We start from the raw sequence: 18,373 nt of genomic DNA, 5'->3' as shown, positions 1-18,373 counted from the left end.
ACCTGTGATTATTAAAGTCTTTTATGCAAAAGGGCCTTAGTACTTGTACATAACCCCACCACTTCATCGTATGTACTTTAAATATTTCTACATTAATAACACTAATATAAAAATGTAAACACTCTGTAAATAGTTGTTAGAATATATTGTTTACGTCTGTATCTCAGTACAATGTGTGTAAATGCTGGAGATGGAATCTAGAGGCTCCTACATGCTAGCCACATGCCAACTACTGGAGCTGGAACTGCAACACACTCCAAGTATTTGGTTTGAGGTGGGCAGAGTCCGCATGAACTTGCACATGTGGAGCAACAACTGTACTCTCATGGCGGAGTGCTGCTGACTTCTTCCACTTAGTGCATTCCTTTTTATTGCTGAAAAATCATTCGACTGCATGAGTAAACTAACATTTAACCTAATAAAGTTCGGGATGTTTCTAGTTTGGGACTATTTTAAATAAAACTACAATAGATAATGCAGATACGGTCTTTGTACATATGTTAGTTTTTCTTTAAAATCTAGCGAGGTGGGGGCTGGAGAAATGGCTCAGTGGTTAAAAAGCCCTCATGGTCTTCTGAAGGTCCTGAGTTCAATTCCCAGCATCCGCATGGCAGCTCACAGCTGTCTGATTCTGTCTTCCAGTGTGCAGATATACACGCAGATGGAATACACATATATAAAAGTAAACAAATATTTTTTTAAAAAATTAAAATTGGAGACTGGAGGATGGTCCAGCAATTAAGAGCTAATATTACTGCTCTTCCAGAAGACCCAAGTTTAGTTTCCAGCACCCACGGAGAGCTATTCGCAACCACCTGTACCTAGCTACAGAGATCCAATTCCCCTGGGCCCTATGGCATCTGCACTGACTTGTATATACCCTTATACAAAGTCATACATATACAGATAATTTAAAATATATCTTTTAGAAATCTAGAAGTGAAATGGCTCAGTCACATGGCATGTGCGTAAATTTTTTTTTAAGAAACTGCCAGTTTCCTAACAATAGTTGCAACCATTTTATATTCTTTTCAACACAATATGAAAATTCCAGTCGTTTTGCATTCCAGCCAACCCTTAGGATAATCTTTCTAATTTTAGGTTTTCTCATAATTAAGTAGTGGTAGCTTTAGAATGCATTTCCCTGATAACTAAAAAGCTGACTTTTTTGGCATATGTATGTGGTGTATGTGTTAAGTGTTCTGTGTGTTTATATGTGTATGGGTGATGCAGCTGCTGACACTGGGTGTCTTTTTCAATGGATTGTTACCTTAGTTTTTACAGCCAGGTCTCTCACTGACTCTGGAACTCATGATTTAGCTAGACTGGCCAACAAACCTCAGGTATGCTTCTGTTTCTACCTCCCCAGAGATAGCCTGGGCTAGCATTGAGCCACCTACATTAGGCATCTGACATGAGTGTCCTCGAACCCGCAGGGCTACCTATTTCAAGCATATCCCCAGTTCCGGAACATTTTTAATGTGCTTGTGATCGGCGCAACTTTTCTTCCTGAAATAGCTGTTGAATCTTTAGCACATCTGTATCAATTTGTACCAAAACAAACAAGCAAACAAACAAACAAGCAATGTCTTAGAGTTTCTATTGCTGTGAAGAGATACCAGATCATGTCAACTCTTATCAGTAAAAACACTTAATTGGAACTGGCTTACAGGTTCAGAGATGTAGTTCATTATTACCATGGTGGGAAGCATGGTGACATGCAAGCAGACATGGTGCTCGGGGAGCTTAGATTTCTACACTTGGATGGGCAGGCAGTGGAGAGACTGGGCCAGGCTTGAACATTTGAAACATCAAAGCCCACCCCTACCACCGTGACACACTTCCTCCAAAAATGGCCACACCTTCTGTTCCAAGGCCACACTCCCTAATAGTTCCATTCTCTCTATTAGTGATGGGGGCCATTCTCACTCAAGCCACTATAAGCAAGAACAAAATACAAAACATTTTTGTTGTTTTTTATTTGTTTGTTTTCATTGAATCTATGTATTGATTTGAAAAAAACCAGGTTAATTTTTTTAAAACATAATTCTTACAATGCAGTATAATTGTTTTTAAAATATCTTCTCTAATTCCTTTCAGTAATTTTTTTTTTTTTTTAGTGTGCATGTCTTATACATGTTTGGTCCATTTTGTTCCTAAGTACATGATAGTTGCTTTGTTGTTGATGTCTACAGAGTTGTCTTAAGCCTGGAACCCTTCATAAGCTTACTTGTCAACAGTTAGTGGGTTTTGTTTTGGTTTTTTGGACAAGCAATTAGATGTCATCCACAGCTGTATTGCTTTACGTAGTTGGACTCTTTCTAATCTGGGTGCGTTTTTTCTTTGTATTTTTTGCATTGGTTATGAAATCTATGTGTAGCTGTGTTATCTATTTTTTTATTATGTATACAGTGTTTTGTTTGCATGTACACCCACCAGAAGAGGGCACCAGATCTCATTATAGATGGTTGTAAGCCACTGCGTGGTTGCTGAGAAATGAACTCTTGGAAGAGTAGTTAGTGCTCTCAACCTCTAAGAAATCTCTCAAGCTCCAACGTGCTTCGTCTTTTATTGCTAGCAATAATCTACCATCGTCCTTGTTTTGTATATAAGGAAGTTTAAATAAATCGTACAAAGATTCTCCCAACGTCTCCACGTTCTGAAACAGTTTAGTGAATGTCCCCTAGACCAAATTTTTCAGGACCCCAAAGCCCTCTTTTAACACGAATTTTCTTATTTATATACATTCTTTAATTTCAAGGCTCTTTTAACATCTTGCTTCTAGGTGTCCTACAAGTAAATACACGTGTAAGGACAGCGTTACTTTTACTCCTATTGTTCTCACTTCCACATCTAGCTTGCGACGTCAAAGAAAAAATTACTCTAAGCTTATTCAGTCTCACAGAGTTCCCTTTCGCGCTCAATGAGTTCCCACTGCCCACCTTCTGGCCAGAGTTTAAAGTCTCGTTTTTTGTTTTGTTTGTTTGTTTGTTTTTTAAGAACACTCGTTCTTCGGTACTTTGACATGTGCAGCTTCCTGGAGGGAACTGAAATTACCGAAAGTGGACGGTGAGACACCCCAAGAACGCCTCGCCGCCCTTCATGTAGGACTGGAAGCACAGGGCTGGCGGGCTTAGCCACGAAGAGCTGGCTAAGAGACTAGAGCGGCGCCGACCACCGAGAGCTAGCGTCGTGAGAGACTAGAGCGGCGCCCAAAGTGCGCGGGTTCGTGACGTCACTAGACCGCGCCGGCCCACCCCCTCCTCCCCCGCAGCCCAGGCTTCCGGCAGCAAAGCTTGCAGTTGGATAGCGTGAACTATACAGAGGAGACCGGCTGACTGGCGGTCAGCTGCTACGCAGTTTCGGCTGGTACCCGCCAAAATGTCTCATTTGGAGAGCATAGTGCTCTGTCGAGAGGCCCAAGTATCCATCTTGCAGTCCCTGTTTGGAGAGGTATTGTGGTCAGACGGTTTTCAAATTCCAGAGGCGAACGTGTTCTTGGTCTGTTCCAGTTTGGGGGAGTAGTGTGTGGATTGCCGAGGTGGTAGGCTGTCATCTTAAGATGGTAGTGCTGTAGGCTTGTCCCACACTTACCCAAAGAAACTTCCCAGTCCATTTCAAAGGAGACTGCGAAGTAAGGGCTGGTCCGCTCTACAGGGCATTGGCTAGGAAGTGGTCCTTTTACTTGGACCATACTTTGGAGATTATGTGAGCTCCAAATAGCTACTGCCAAGTTCCTACTGAGCGGGAGTTAAGTAAGTTTGTTTGCAGCGTGTTTACTAAATGCAAGCTCACCCGTTGAAGTGAGGTACAGGTTAAGTCAGACACGGAGAGGTGGTTGGCTTCAAGGCCACTTAGGGATGACGCTGTGCTTTAGCCTGTAAAATCCTGCAGCTTTCCCAGAATTGTAACAGTCGGGAGAGAGGTCTCAGCTGGGTTTCTCTCCCCGCCTGGCGGATGAGATGCTTTAGGCGGGAGAGGTCGTGCTCCGAAATGAAAGCTACTGAGATTCCTTTTCGTAGGCGGGGTAGCATTCATTTCCTCATTCGCCTTTTTGCACTGCACTCATTAATTAGAATTAATTGCACTTGGCTCTTTCCTGGAAGGCGAATAACTACAAATAGCATTTAGTTTCCATTTTATAGACGTACTTTAATCCAGCTGAGTGTTGGGCGTGGGTCTGAGGCCATCGGTGAACTATTAATGAGGAAGTACCTTCCTCTATTAAGGTAGAGGGCAACTAACTGCATGTGTAGTTTTCTATAGTGCTTTCGTTTATACTTATCTAGATTATTGAAATATATGCTCTATATATTCCTTCATTGAACTTGCTAGAACCAGATTACTTCGAGCAAAAAATCCTGAAAAAGAGGAGTACTTTATTATCAAATAAGGGACTGCAGATTTAGTAGTGGATCACAGGACAGGTTTTCACATTTGCTCTTACTTTAAATTATATTTAGCAAAAATATTTTTCTTCAAGAAAGTTTGCATGTTGAAAATACCCACTATGGCAAACAATTACAAAACACACACACACACAGACACACACACACACACACACGGAGGGGGGCAAGGGGGGCGAGAAGAGGCCGAGAGAGGCCCAGTGCATTTTTCTTAGATGATTTGTTCGTATGTTTAGCAAGCATGTATTTGGTGAGCACCTTCTCTGTGTATGGTATTGTGCGAGATTCTGTCTTGTTGTAGATGTTGGCGAGGCTTATGAAGGGGAAAAGTTAAGCAACAGTGTAAGAGTCCATTTTAACTCTAGGTAACAATATAAAAGCTGCTACTGTTAAGGGGGGTGTGCTGGTTGGTTTTGTTGTCAGTTTGACACCCTTAAAGTATCTGAGAAGAGAACTGCGATTGAAAAAAAGACCTCCAACAGAGAGAGTGCAGGCAAGTCTGTAGGGCATTTCCTTGGTTGGGTGATGTGAGAGGGCTTGCCCACTGGGGATGGTGCCACCCCTGGGAAGGCGGTCTGGGCGGTAACTGAAGCAAGCTGAGCAAGCCTTAGGAAGCAAGTCAGTAGGAGGCCTTCCTCCATGGCCTTGGCTTCAGTTTCTGTTTCTAAGTTCTTGCCTTGAATTCCTGTCCCAACTTCCCTGCATGATGATCTATAACTGTAGGCAGCAGTAATCCCTCTTCTCCCCCAAGCTGCTTCCAGTCACGCTGTTTATCACAGCGATAGAAGCCTGTTAGGGCTGGGACTACCCAATAGTAGATGTAGACAAGTGTGATAGCATTCCAGAAAAGCAGATCTCATGTAGCTTTGAAGAAAAAAACAAAAAACAAAACTGTTGAAGGTTGTCATAAGCTTCTTTGTTGGTTATAAAATGATATCTGAAATTATTCTTAAAGTTTATGTCTCTGCAGTAGATTATGAATCCCTCAGAATCTAACCTGTCTTAAACTGGTGTCTGTGCTGCTCAGTATCTTAATTTTGTGTGTTTAATGGCTAACTCATAAATGTTGATGTTCATCAAATAAATAATGCATAGCGGCATTATTGGCTAGGCCAGTGATACCTTGACAGTTTGCTTCTGGCTTAATGTATTACAAAACATGTTGTGCATACGCATTTTGGTTAACTTTTTCATCTTGCTATAGGGATCAAATCTGGTCTTTGCACATTCTTAGTATGTGATTTACCACTGAATAATACCCTATAGCCAATAGATACACACACACACACACACACACACACACACACATATACACCCTATAGCCTATATACATATATATACATATACATATATATTGCTGTATAAATTCATCAGGGTTTGGTTTGATGAAATATGTACACTTATGTATGCCAAGGCAAATGACTATGCATAATTCAGAAGTACTCTTTAAGATTTCCTAAGAATAAGATCTTAAAAATGTCTCATGTGTTGCATTGTTTTACTCTCAAACATTAAAATGTTTTGTAGATTCTTTGAGAAAGAGGAAGGTAAAATGTAATATAGACAAAATTATCCTTGAAAATTCCCTTAAGTCTCTTAGAAAGCTGAGAATACAAGAGTTTGCATATGGAAACATATTAAATAGTAAAAACATGGTTATATAATATATAGCAAATAATGGCCACACATAGTTTTACAAGATAATTTTATGAGGGAAAACACTTCGAGTTGAATTTAAGTTCAGAATATTAAGAATTTATATGTATGCACACTGAAATTGGATTTTGTGTGACACTGTATCAATAAAACTTTCTTACAGTTGGTAAATGTTCATTTATGGTTTCATACAGGCAGCTGTGTCTTTTCTTTCCTAGCGACATCATTTCAGCTTCCCATCCATCTTTATCTATGGACACACTGCCAGTGGGAAGACCTACGTGACGCAGACCTTGCTGAAGACCTTAGAGGTGAGAACAGCTCTGAGCCGGTGTATAGGACCTGTTTCCCGAGTTGCTGCAGACAGGTGAATCTGGACGATTGATTCCAGCTTACCTTTCTCTGCAGTATCCTCTACGTAAAGCCCAGATTTTGTTGGAATATTTTCAGTGGGTATAAACTTCAAATCCTAAATAACTTGAACTCGGACGTTAAAAAGTTTTAAGTTGAGCCAAATTTTTCTCTCTCTTGTTGCCTGATAGTTGGACACACAAGTAATAGCTTCTTTTAAAAAAAACTAGAATTTGCTTTTTAACATGATAAAATGTTTCTTTTTTCACTTTCCACTTGTAATATTGATTCTGATAATTTTCTTTTCCATACATAAAACTGCACATCCTTTTGTCTTGTTCTTTCCATAGTTCCTATTTGAATAATCTTCACCATTAGTATAATTGGCTGAATTTTTTAAATATACTCTTTTTTTTTCCATTTTATTATTTTATTCATATTACATCTCGATTATTAGCCCTTCCCCTGTTTCCTCCCATTCTTCCCTCCCTCCCACTTCCCCCCTTCTCCCTTCCCCTATGTCTGTGATTGAGGGAGACCTCCTCCCCCATATATGCTCTTAGAATATCGAGTCTCTTCTTGGTAACTTGCTATCCTTCCTCTGAGTGCTGCCAGGTCTCCCCATCCAGGGGGCGTGGTCAGAAAAGGGGCACCAGAGTTCATGTGAGAGTCAGATCTCACTCTCCACTCAACGGTGGAGAATATCCTGTTCGTCGGCTAGGTGTTGGTAGGGGTTCAAAGCTTACTGCCTATATTCTCCTTGGCTGGTGCCTTAGTTTGAGGAGGACCCCAGGACCCAGATCTGCCTGTCATAAAGTTCTTCTTGTAGGTTTCCAGGACCCTGTGGGTCCTACTATTTCCCCATTCTTCCATGCTACTCTCGCCTAAAGTCTCAATAGGATGTCCTCTCCTCTGACCCACTTTCTTGGTAAGTAAAGTTTTTCATGGTACGAATCCCTTGGACTAGTGTTTTGATATAAGTGAGTATATACCGTTTGTACTAAACCAACCTAATAATGTATTCCATTGTAAAGTCATGACTTTATCTGTATTTACTCTTGGCCATTGCTATCTCAGTTTCACATAGCATTGTTTTTTCCTAGTATGTCTATATGTCTTCTAATCATTATCTATCCTTCATCCTGTAATCTACTCATGCAAATATTCCTTAACCCCTTCAGGGCAGTATTCAGGTGATTTGCCCGATGTAGCGTCTGGTAGACTCATTTCCCTCTTCTGGATTCCCCACTTAATGCCTTCTCTATCTGCAGACTGGGACAAGTAGTCAACCTTTGGGATTGTTATGATAAGTAAATGTTAACACATGAAAAGTGCATTACAGTATAGTATTAGAAGTAGTTATTAAAGTTTAGTGCTATTTATGAACATTACCATGCACCTGTTTATGTCCTATTTGAATGGGCACAGCTATGATCTGCAGCAACTGCACACACAGAAACTGATGTGCAGGCCACAAGCTTCAGTTTGCTGTCTCCAGTCCTGCCTTGGCTCCACGGATGCATGGTTAGGACGGCCTGCCGAATTACACATACTTCTGTTTCAAACTAAGGTCTTTGTCGCTTCTACTCCTGGGAATGGCTTTCCGCTACTTACCAGCTCTCCTTGTACTATCCTCTTTTTTGACAAGTGCTTATTTAGCCTTTTTTTTTCTACTTCTCTTCCTGAAGGTGCTTCCTGACTTGTAATGCTGTGATAAGATGCACCCTGTGTTGTGGCTTTAACACTTCTCCTTCTTGCATCATAATATTTAGTCTTCTCAGCTGTTTCTCTCTCTCTGTGTGTGTGTGTGTGTGTGTGTGTGTATGTGTATGTGTGTGTGTATGTATGTGTGTGTGTATGTGTGTGTGTGCTTCCTGGATGTAATTTTTTAAAAATATATTGTTCCCACAAGCACAGTATCTAACACAGGTAATGTTTTAGACCCTAGTCTTTGATCCCAAAGATCAAGTGGCATTTTAGGCACAGGTGCCTGGGTTTCATATCTGACTTCAGAATCTGAGTGTAGAAGGGCTTTGGTCCCTGGTTAGCACTTGCAAGCTTGTGTATGAAGTATCCAGGTGATACATGTTGAGGAAAAGCCTGGAAGTCCAGTAAGGAAGTTTTACATTTAAGGGATGTATTGCATTTTTAACATTGTGGTGTTTTTGCAACAACTTAATTAATATATGATAGGATTATTACAGCTTCTGTTATAGATACTCAAACACATGCTTAGAAAACACGGTATTATTTGAGTCAAGAATAACACAAAAGTAATGAAGATATTTATTCTTAGAAGACATTGTGAGTGTCGGGTCAGCAAATATTGAAGACACCTCTCTAGTCAATGAGTGTAACTAGTGAGTAAAGTCTCCAGTGACTAGACGTCTCACCAGGAATGTCAGCATTCAGAAGCTATTTGGCTTCTTTACAATAATACTTTTAGATGAAATATACGTTTGCATGTTCTGGCTATTATGAATAAGGCTGCTATGAACATGGTTGAGCAAATGTTCTTGTTGTGTGCTGGAGCATCTTCTGGGTATATTCCAAGGAGTGGAATAGCTGGGTCTTGAGGAAGCCCTATTCCCAGTTTTCTGAGATAGCACCAGATAGATTTCCAAAGTGGCTGTACTAGTTTGCATTCCCACCAGCAATGAAGGAGTGTTCCTCTCTCCCCACATCCTCGCCAGCATGTGGTGTCGCTTGAATTTTTGATCTTGGCCATTCTGATGGGTGTAAGATGGACTCTCAGAGTTGTTTTGATTTGCATTTCCCTGATGACTAAGGAGGTTGAGCATTTCTTTAAGTGTTTCTCAGCCATTTGATATTCCTCTGTTGAGAATTCTCTGTTTAGTTCCAAGCCCCATTTCTCAATTGGGTTATTTGGTTTGGTGGTGTTTAATTTCTTGTGTTCTTTATATATTTTGGATATTAGACCTTTGTCAGATGTAGGGTTGGTGAAGATCTTTTCCCAGTCTGTAGGCTGTCGCTTTGTTCTCTTGACAGTGTCTCCTACCTTACAGAAGCTTCTCAGCCTCATGAGGTCCCATTTATTAATTGTTGACCTTAAGGCCTGGGCTGTTGGAGCCTAAGTGTCCCTCGATAGAAGAATGGATAAAGAAACTGTGGTACATTTACACTATGGGATACTATTCAGCTATTAAAAACAAGGAATTCCCGAAATTTGTGGACAAATGGATTGAACTAGAAGTGATCATAATGAGTGAGTTAACCCAGAAGCAGAAAGATTCAAATGGTATATACTCACTTATATCTGGACACTAGCCCAAGGGGCATGTCCCATGAAAGTCTTCACTTATCAGGAAAGTGGGACAGAGGGGAGGACATCCTATTGGGACTCTAGGTGAGATAAGCAAGGGAGAATGGGGAAATAGAAGGATTCAGAGGGTCCTAGAAACCTACAAGAACATTATGACGGGCGGATCTGGGCTTAGGGGTCCTGCTCAAACTATGGCACCAGCCAAGGACAATATGTGCAGTAAACTTTGAACTCCTACCCAGATCTACCCAATGGACAGGACATTCTCCACAGTTGAGTGGAGAGTGGGGTATGACTTTCACACGTACTCTGGTGCCTCATATTTGACCACATCCCTTGGATGGGGAGACCTGGTGTCACTCAGAGGAAGGATAGCAGGCTACCAAGGAGAGACTTGATACCCTATGAGCATATACAGGGGGAGGAGGTCCGCCTCAGTCACAGTCATAGGGGAGGGGAGTAAGGGGAAAATGGGAGGGAGGGAAGAATGGGAGGATACAAGGGATTGGATAACCATTGAGATGTAATATGAATAAATTAATAAAATATATTTTAAAAAAAAAGAAATACAAGTTTACTTTGTGTCCTAGAGGACAAGTAACAAACTCAAATTACTGAAGCAATTTAGTGAAGGGACTGTTTATAAAGGCTGCAGCACTTTTAAGGGAGTCAAAAAGGGACAGTAATTCATCATGGCTTTTATCACCCCAGACCTCAGGGAACCTCAGAATCAAGGGTGCCAGGCCCAGCAAGACCAGTAGCCTTAGAAAAAGGTGTGCCTGCCGCCTGTAGACTCTGCCCAAGTGGAGTGTGAAGGGAAGAGACAGTGAGCTGCTTCCCCCCACAGCTCTGCTCAGGCCCTGGCTGTCGCTTCCTGTGGACTTCTCCAGCCAGGCCTGATGATGTCATCTACATGGTGAGGTTCCTGGGGCACAGGGTACATGGAGAGCAGTAGGGTGTAGATTCAGTGAGGGAATTAGAGGCTGTCCAACAAACTTTATCATGCGTATGTTTATCCTGTTTTGGTTTTGGTTTTCAGCTCCCGCATGCCTATGTGAATTGTGTTGAATGCTTTACTTTGAGGCTACTTTTGGAACAAATTTTAAACAAGCTGAGTCATCTTAATTCTTCAGAGGCCAGATGTCCTACAGAAATGACCTGTGAAACATTTAATGATTTTGTTCGACTATTTAAACAAGTGACGAGTGCTGAACAACTCAAGGATCAGACTGTATATATTGTAAGTAATTTAATCTGAAACTAATTGTGCAGTAGATACATTTCCATATATTTATTTTGAGTCTTATTTTGTATAGTGCTCTGTGGACGGTGCTTTTGTGTCAGAGCTGCTATCAAAAGGGAGCTTTGCTTAGTAGAAGAGTTATAACAGCCATGCATGTAAGACAACTGTGGAGTATAGGAAGTGCTAGCCCTGGCATGAGGGCAAGGACGATGTTAGTGATCTGGCACAGCTTCATGAGGTGATACGATCTGAGATTGACCAAAAGGAGTGAGTAGGGATGTTAGTTACTTTTCTCCTTGTTGGAATCAAGTACGTAACAAAAAAGCCTCTTCAGGAGAACAGGCTGATTTTGCTTAGTGGTCCAGCTTGGGGATTTGATTTTGGAGTGGTGAACATATGGGCACTATGTAAAGCTATGAGACTCGGTTAAGTCACTAGTACAGCTAGCTGTAACACAGACGAGTCTTGGGCCTGAGTCACATGGCGTGCCGTGTGTTAGTGAACGTGCCAGTGCTCAGGAAGAACAAACGTGACGAATGAGACGGTAGCAATGTGCTAAATATGCTTAGTGTGCAGCGTCTTAGAAGCCTTGCAGGCTTTCCCTTTCCCACACTTTCTTCTTGGGGCTCTTCTGGTCTGTTCCCACTGGTTTTCCTTCATTGCTGGCATATTCAGAACATGTCTGAAGTATGTGAGACAAAAACACAAACTACGTCATGAGAAAATCCCTAATGTGTCACTGTATCTTTCAGAGATTTGTTTTATACAATATTCAGTGTCCCTGTTTGACTTAGCAGGCAATTAGGACAAAACACATCTTTTCTTTTTTGTAAGAAGTGGGAGTCAGCTAGCTGGGTGTGGTGGCATAAGCCTTTAATCCCAGCACTCAAGGAGGCAGAAGCAGGCATGTGGCTGTGAGTTCGAGGCCAGCCTGGTCTACAAAGCAAGTCCAGGACAGCCAAGGCTACACAGAGAAACCCTGTCTTAAAAAAACAAAAAAGAAGTGGAAGTCAATTTATTTTAATTAAAAAATTTATTTATTTTATGTGTATGGGTATTTTGCCTGCCTGCCTGAAGCCTGCAGAGGGCAGAAGAGAGCATTGGATCCCCAGGAACTGGAGTTATAGATGGTTGAATGCTTCCATGTGGGTGGTGGAGATCCAACCCTGTTCATCTGGAAGAGCAGCAATTGCTCTTAACCTCTGAGCCATATCTCCAGCCCGAAATAAATTTTTAAATTGTTAATGCAAATGCAGAGTAAAGAATGCAATGACTACTAACAATTACCATCATTTTGATGCATGCTAAGATGACTCTTGTGTAACTCACTGTTGCTTTTATAACAATAGTGCACATTTTCAACATGATGAAAAAGCAAATTCCATTTTAGTGTTATGAAAATAGTTTCATAATGTAAGAACCCAGTTTAAGACCCAGAGGGCCATCTCTGTAAAACTTGAAATATCTAAATACATAGACGTTGGCTTAGAGAGGGATGATTAAGAGATGTAATTGATAGACTTTAAGGAGGATTGGCCCCAGAGTATATGGCTGGCTTTAGTAAATAGAATTTGCAGGGCTAGGGAGATTAGAAAAGAGAGCGAGCCAAGGTGAGCATGGGAAAATATTCATTTTTCATATCCCATAGAGCAAAGGAAGTACACAGCAAGCATTTGTTACTTGGCTAAACATTAAGGGTAGAAAAGTGTACTGGTGTTTGGTGTGGAACAGTTTTCAGAGTAAGTTTATAGAGTGAGCTGTAGCTATAGATCTGTAGGCTTTACTACTTAGGATATAATTCAGAAAGTTGCCTACGAATTTTTCTGCTTGCGAAAATGGCTTACAAATAATTGAGAATCTATTAGAATACATTACTGTAATCGTTAAGAAAAGTATTTTCACCACAGTCTTCCTTTTGAATCATAGTTATCTGATAATAGCTTTTAAAGAAGGATCATTAATTAGAATAATGAAATCATAAATTATAGCAGTTAATCCTTATCAGATGAAAAGAATGGATGTTTGCTGTTTCTGTTTTATGTTATTTTCATTAAAGTGGATTGATTTCTTTTGAGTTAGTCTGAGTTCTAGATTAGAGAGTTATTTAAATGGACATTGATGGGAAATTTCCTAATATGAATGTGTAGTGGAAAAACTAATGTATATCTTTATTGCAGTAAGTTGTAGCTTTAGTTGGTTTAAACTAAATAGTAATTAAATATTTAAATATTTTTAAATATGGTTATTTTCCAGTGAGTGACCCCATGCTCATCAGGCAGCACTACCTGGACTCATTGCGTTATTTAAAAGGAACCAGGGGAAAAAAGGCATGACGTTAGCAGCAGGACGTGGGTAGAAGGCAGTTCAGGAATAGGAGTTTGAGAAATGTGAGATGTACATGGTTGAAATATATTGCCTACACATATGACGTTCTCAAAGAATTAACTTAAAAATGTTTAATGAGTTAAATGAATAGAAACATATTAAATGGTTCAAAATCACAAAACACCATTTTGTTCGTTACCTTGAGAACGTAGTTTCTTGCACTGCACTTAGGCAAGTAATAGCCCCATGAGGATAGCAGGTCCTAACATTTGAAAATATACTTTACTTGGAAAAATGGTCTTCACATCTGAAGGAGGACAGGAGGAACAGAAGTATACATAAGTGCACTGCACAGACAGACAGGACAGGAAAGCTGAAGGAGCTCAGTCCGAAAGATTGGAATGATGTGGGTAGCAAGCGTCATCCTTCCAGCACAGCAGCCATGTCTCTGGGCCAGGCTAGCAGAAGCTGGAAAAGGCAGGAAATGAATCTCCCCAGCAGCCACTGGAGTTACCACTGTTCTGCTTATGCCTTAATGCGCAATGAAACTGTCTTAAGGTTCTTGACTTTCAAGAACCTGAGAAAACAAATTTTAAGTATTTTAAGCATTAGGTCTGTAGTAATATTATTTAAAAAGGGGGGAGCACAAACTCAGAAAAATTGATAATTAGGGAATCAAGTATTTTTCCTTTGGTCCTATATGAACTTACACATTCATGAATCTTGACTCATTATGATACTAATGAGACATTTTTGTGTTCTCTTTGAATATTTGGAATAAAATATGCTATTAATAGTCTGGTTTTTAGCTAAATATGTTTGAAATATATTTTTGCAAATAAATAAATTTACAATTTTTTCTTTATAGTATGGAAAGTTTTAAAAAACCTTACAGTGTGTCATGCTTTATAAAATACGTTATGAATTGATTTTGACATAGGCATCTCTTCTTACAGGTTCTAGATAAAGCGGAATATCTAAGAGATATGGAAGCAAATCTTCTGCCTGGGTTCCTCAGGCTGCAGGAATTGGTAAGGAATAAACATATGAGAGTGGTTTCCCTCATCATAGATCAGACGCTCTGTTCCCTGTGCAGTAGGTTGTGTTGTCACATTTCTCTGCAGCCGTGGCCGTAATTAGGCCTTTTACTCTGGTTTTAGTTTAATCATAGAAACAGTTTGGAGGAAATGTATGCTTTACTGTAATCTCTGCTGGGAAAAGGACTACTAGCTTAACATTTCTGAAAAGATACTTGATTCTCAATTGCATGTCATTTCAGAGTAACGTAATAAAAACATTTTCTGTTTTTTACAGTAAGTATCTGAGTCAAAGGAAATTGAAATTATGATGAAACTTGTTGTGTACTGGAAGTATTTTAAGATGAACAGTTGAAAACATTACTAATTTAAAAATCATTGATTTTGTTTGTTTGTTTGTTTAATTTGATAAATGCCTTTTGAACTGGCAAGATGGCTCAGTGTTAAGAGTACTTGCTGTCAAGCCTGGTGTCCAAGTTCATTATGTGGTCCAAGAAGAGATCCAACTCCAGCAACTTGTTCTCTGACTTCCACAGTCATGCCGTGGTGCTCAAGTGGGGCTACACATGTGAACACACTAAATACGTAAAAAAAAGTCTGTTGGTTTCCCATGAGTTTTATTATCAAGAGTGTAGATAGAACATCCTTTTAAAGCCTAAATAAATTCAGAGTTATAAAAACAAACAGTGAGTTTCTAAGCTAAAGGCATTTGAGAAGTCTTTCCTTTGGGGCTGATGTACAGCTCAGTGGCAGATCCTTGGCATTAGATTTGCGAGAAATGCAGTCTTCCCGGGGGGTTCCCTGCAGGGACTGAGGCAAGGGAGCAAGTCCTGTGAAGAGATGGAAATGAGCACCTGGTGCAGATTGACTTCAGCAGCCTGGGTCAGACCTAGGGGGCTACTGCCAGGGGCTTTGTCGCCAGCATTATAGAACACAATATAATTTGGAAAAGGGTTTCCAGGCAACAGTCACTCCAGTTAGTGCAATTCCAGGTACACAATGAAGCTTAAGGTGTGACTACATAAAAACTCCTTTACAAAGTACATGTGACCATCGGGGTGGATTCTATAGCTAAAAGGCCTAGAGTGACCAATAGCAGAGAGGTCAGCAGGCCATAAAGTAAGTGAATGTGACATCTCCCCTAAGATGAGTAACAGTTTAGGGCGGGAAGCGTCTGGGCTAGTTATTCTGGGGAATTTGGGTGAGGTCTAGCTCTGTAGCAAAAGGTGGGTGAGGTCTTTCTCTACAGATAGCAAAAAGATGATCAGGTCACTAACAAAATCCACTCTCAGCTCTTTGGATCGAGTGTAGGTGTTTGATCTAGTCTCCTCCATTGAGGAGACACCTCCTGCATGATAAGCAGTGATTTTCTGTACAAGAAACTTTGTGCCCCAACATCTTCCTTTCTCTTATAAAGATGATCAATTTTTTTATGGACTGATTCATTCATTAATTCAAGTGTTTTTTGTTAGTCAAAGGAATTAACTTTTCTAAGCAATGCAAAACAGCAGGCATGAAGCATGCTTGGCTAGGAGTCAAATAGCTAATCATCACAAAAGAAATGCAGTGTAGACAGGAGCATATACCATACCTGCACCGTTGGCCACAGGGTGCCGAAAAGAATACAGGGAAATAAAACTGCATGGGAAATGCAAAGGCGTTTGCTGATAACTCCACATGGCCTGTACAGGCATTCGTGATAAGTCTCTTAAAGGATAATGAACATGTTTAGCTTTCATTTACTAAATGTAATATTTAAGTAAATTTCAAAACCTACCTCTCTTACTTAGCATTGGTGACTTGGGGGATATTAACCGTAGTTATTTGTATTTTTACTATATGGCAGCCATTGGTTTTTCTCAATAATTTGAAAACAAACAGAAAACTTTAATATTTTTTAATAATATGAAGATACACAGTGTGGCAGATCTACTTTACCCAACTCCATGGTTTTTTTCCCTCTGAGTTGCTATAACTATTTTAATGATAGGAAATGCGAAATTTTCTTTTGTTGTTGTTAATTGATTAACAGCCTGTGCTTTAAAAAATTATCATAAAAAGATTTTGTCTTAATTTTTACAAGCAGTCATGGCTTTTAATTCTATAAAATAAACTCTCGTGTGGCTGCTGTAGTGTTCATGAATAACTGAAATGTTGATTATCCTACAGTTTTATGGGTATTCCAAGCAATTATGTATGAAAATGTGCAATGGTTGTTTTCTGATTAGGTTTTCTAATATGGTTTATTAATATGAAAATAACTTGTTATATATATTAAGCTTTTGAATTTTGTTGAAGATACCTCCAAAGGGAGTTTCTGCCCTCAGATCCCTAAATACTAAGTTACTTCTTTCCCTTTTCCTTTACAGGCTGACAGAAACGTGACTGTCATCCTTCTCAGTGAGATTATTTGGGAAAAATTTCGTCCAAATACTGGATGCTTTGAGCCATTTGTCTTATATTTTCCTGATTATAGCATAGGTGAGTTTTAATTGTTTGAAGAAATAATCCTTATGAAGTGTTTTTGTTCAAAATGTTAAGCTATAGCATGTTTACAGTGAAATACTTTGGTATCCCCAACTGTTTGTTGCCCGTCTTCAAATGAAATGCTTGTATTTCTGCATATACAGAAATTATATTTTTCAACTGTGAAGGGACTATCTCATACTCATTAAATGAGCAGGTTTCATGTGCTTGTTAATGGTGTACTTAAACAGCTTTGACTCATGAATGTGTATGTGTACTGTGATTATAATATCCACACAAGTAAGACTCACACTAGATTGGTAACAGAGTCTTAGGGAAAGCTTTATCATCACATACGTGGGTCAAGTGCCATGCGGAATATGTCTTGATTTTATTTGTCATTGCTGTAACTCTTACTGTGCCAGTGGCTACTTCTCTTGTCTATTTTCTTGGGGCTTATATTTAATTTTAAATTTTATAGATTCTAATATTTTCCTTCTGTATTGTTGAATTTCGTGCTGTCACTGTACAGAAATGATACCTCTGATTCAGATTATAGCTGTGAAGCATAAGATGGAGTAGCAGGCTGTGAGAAAATAGCATCCTGTGGTCTTGGCCTCGTCAGCACTGTCCCTCTCAGCTAAGGAGCTATAAACACTTATTGCCAAGAGCAACACATTTTTGCCTGTTTTCACAAGAACAGATGCCAAATAACACCTCTTGTTTTAATTAACTGTTTTTTTTTTTTTAATTTAAAGGAACTCAAAATAGACAAAGACCTTATTTTTTAATAGCTTCTCATCTATAGAAATCATAGAATGGGTGAGGGGAGAGGAAAGAATAGGAAAGAAAGCTTTAATCAAAGGATTTCATTAAACAGTTGCTTTGGATCTGTGTCATCACTGAAATGACTAAAGCTATTTCAAAGTTAAGAAGTTATGACATTGTATTGGTTTTTCTACATCAAGAACGTACAAGTGTGATATAATCTTAAACTCTGTATTGTTTTGTTTTTTAAGATATAAAATAGCATGGATGAAATGTCAAGACAAAATTAAATATAACAATCTTTCTAGGGTTGTAGTGTACAAAAGCGAGAGCTATTAACTGATAAATGGAGCCATGTTATTAAGTTTTAGGACCTTTTAAACACTACAATCATATATAGTGTTTAAATATAATATAATACAACTATATTTAATCATATCTAGGCTTATAGCATAATTGGATATAAACTAAGTTATTGGAAGCATGGAATCAGGCAAAGGGATTACTGGTTAATGGTGGCCTGTCGTGCTAACTTGATAGGCCTGTCATTTTTATGGTTTTGGTTTTAAGGATACCTTCTTTCCACGGCTCCAATTTCACAGTCTTGTTTTCTGGTCTTTGCTGCATGGAAGAGATAACTGTCTTTTAGCAATGGGTTTGTTTTGTTCTTTCCTTGAAGAGATTGGAATAAGGTTGATTGGATTCCGTTTAGTTATTGTCAGTGTAGGTTAAGTCCTGCTCTATAACAATTTGAAATATTCAGTGACTTACAATTTTCCTCGTCACAACTGTGTTCCATCTACATCCTATGTTTTCCTTCCTTATTATAAGCCCCTTG

At 39.4% G+C, this 18,373-nt stretch overlaps 1 protein-coding gene across 1 annotated transcript in view; it reads left to right on the top strand.

Moving 5' to 3' along the window:
* The first annotated feature begins 3,327 nt into the window (after nucleotides 1–3,327).
* Nucleotides 3,328–18,373, top strand: part of Orc5 (origin recognition complex subunit 5) — a 60,268-nt gene continuing 45,222 nt past the window's right edge. The window contains exons 1-5 of the mRNA XM_051152120.1: nucleotides 3,328–3,453; nucleotides 6,281–6,373; nucleotides 10,736–10,936; nucleotides 14,221–14,295; nucleotides 16,671–16,782. Of these exons, the coding sequence (XP_051008077.1) occupies nucleotides 3,382–3,453; nucleotides 6,281–6,373; nucleotides 10,736–10,936; nucleotides 14,221–14,295; nucleotides 16,671–16,782 (553 nt within the window). The 5' untranslated portion in view covers nucleotides 3,328–3,381. The remainder of the gene's footprint in view (nucleotides 3,454–6,280; nucleotides 6,374–10,735; nucleotides 10,937–14,220; nucleotides 14,296–16,670; nucleotides 16,783–18,373) is intronic.

Source organism: Acomys russatus, chromosome 10, assembly GCF_903995435.1.
Source record: "Acomys russatus chromosome 10, mAcoRus1.1, whole genome shotgun sequence".
In the NCBI taxonomy this organism is placed as follows: domain Eukaryota; kingdom Metazoa; phylum Chordata; class Mammalia; order Rodentia; family Muridae; genus Acomys; species Acomys russatus.
Note: the sequence above shows the minus strand (reverse complement) of the source record. Positions and strands in the feature narration are given on the sequence as shown.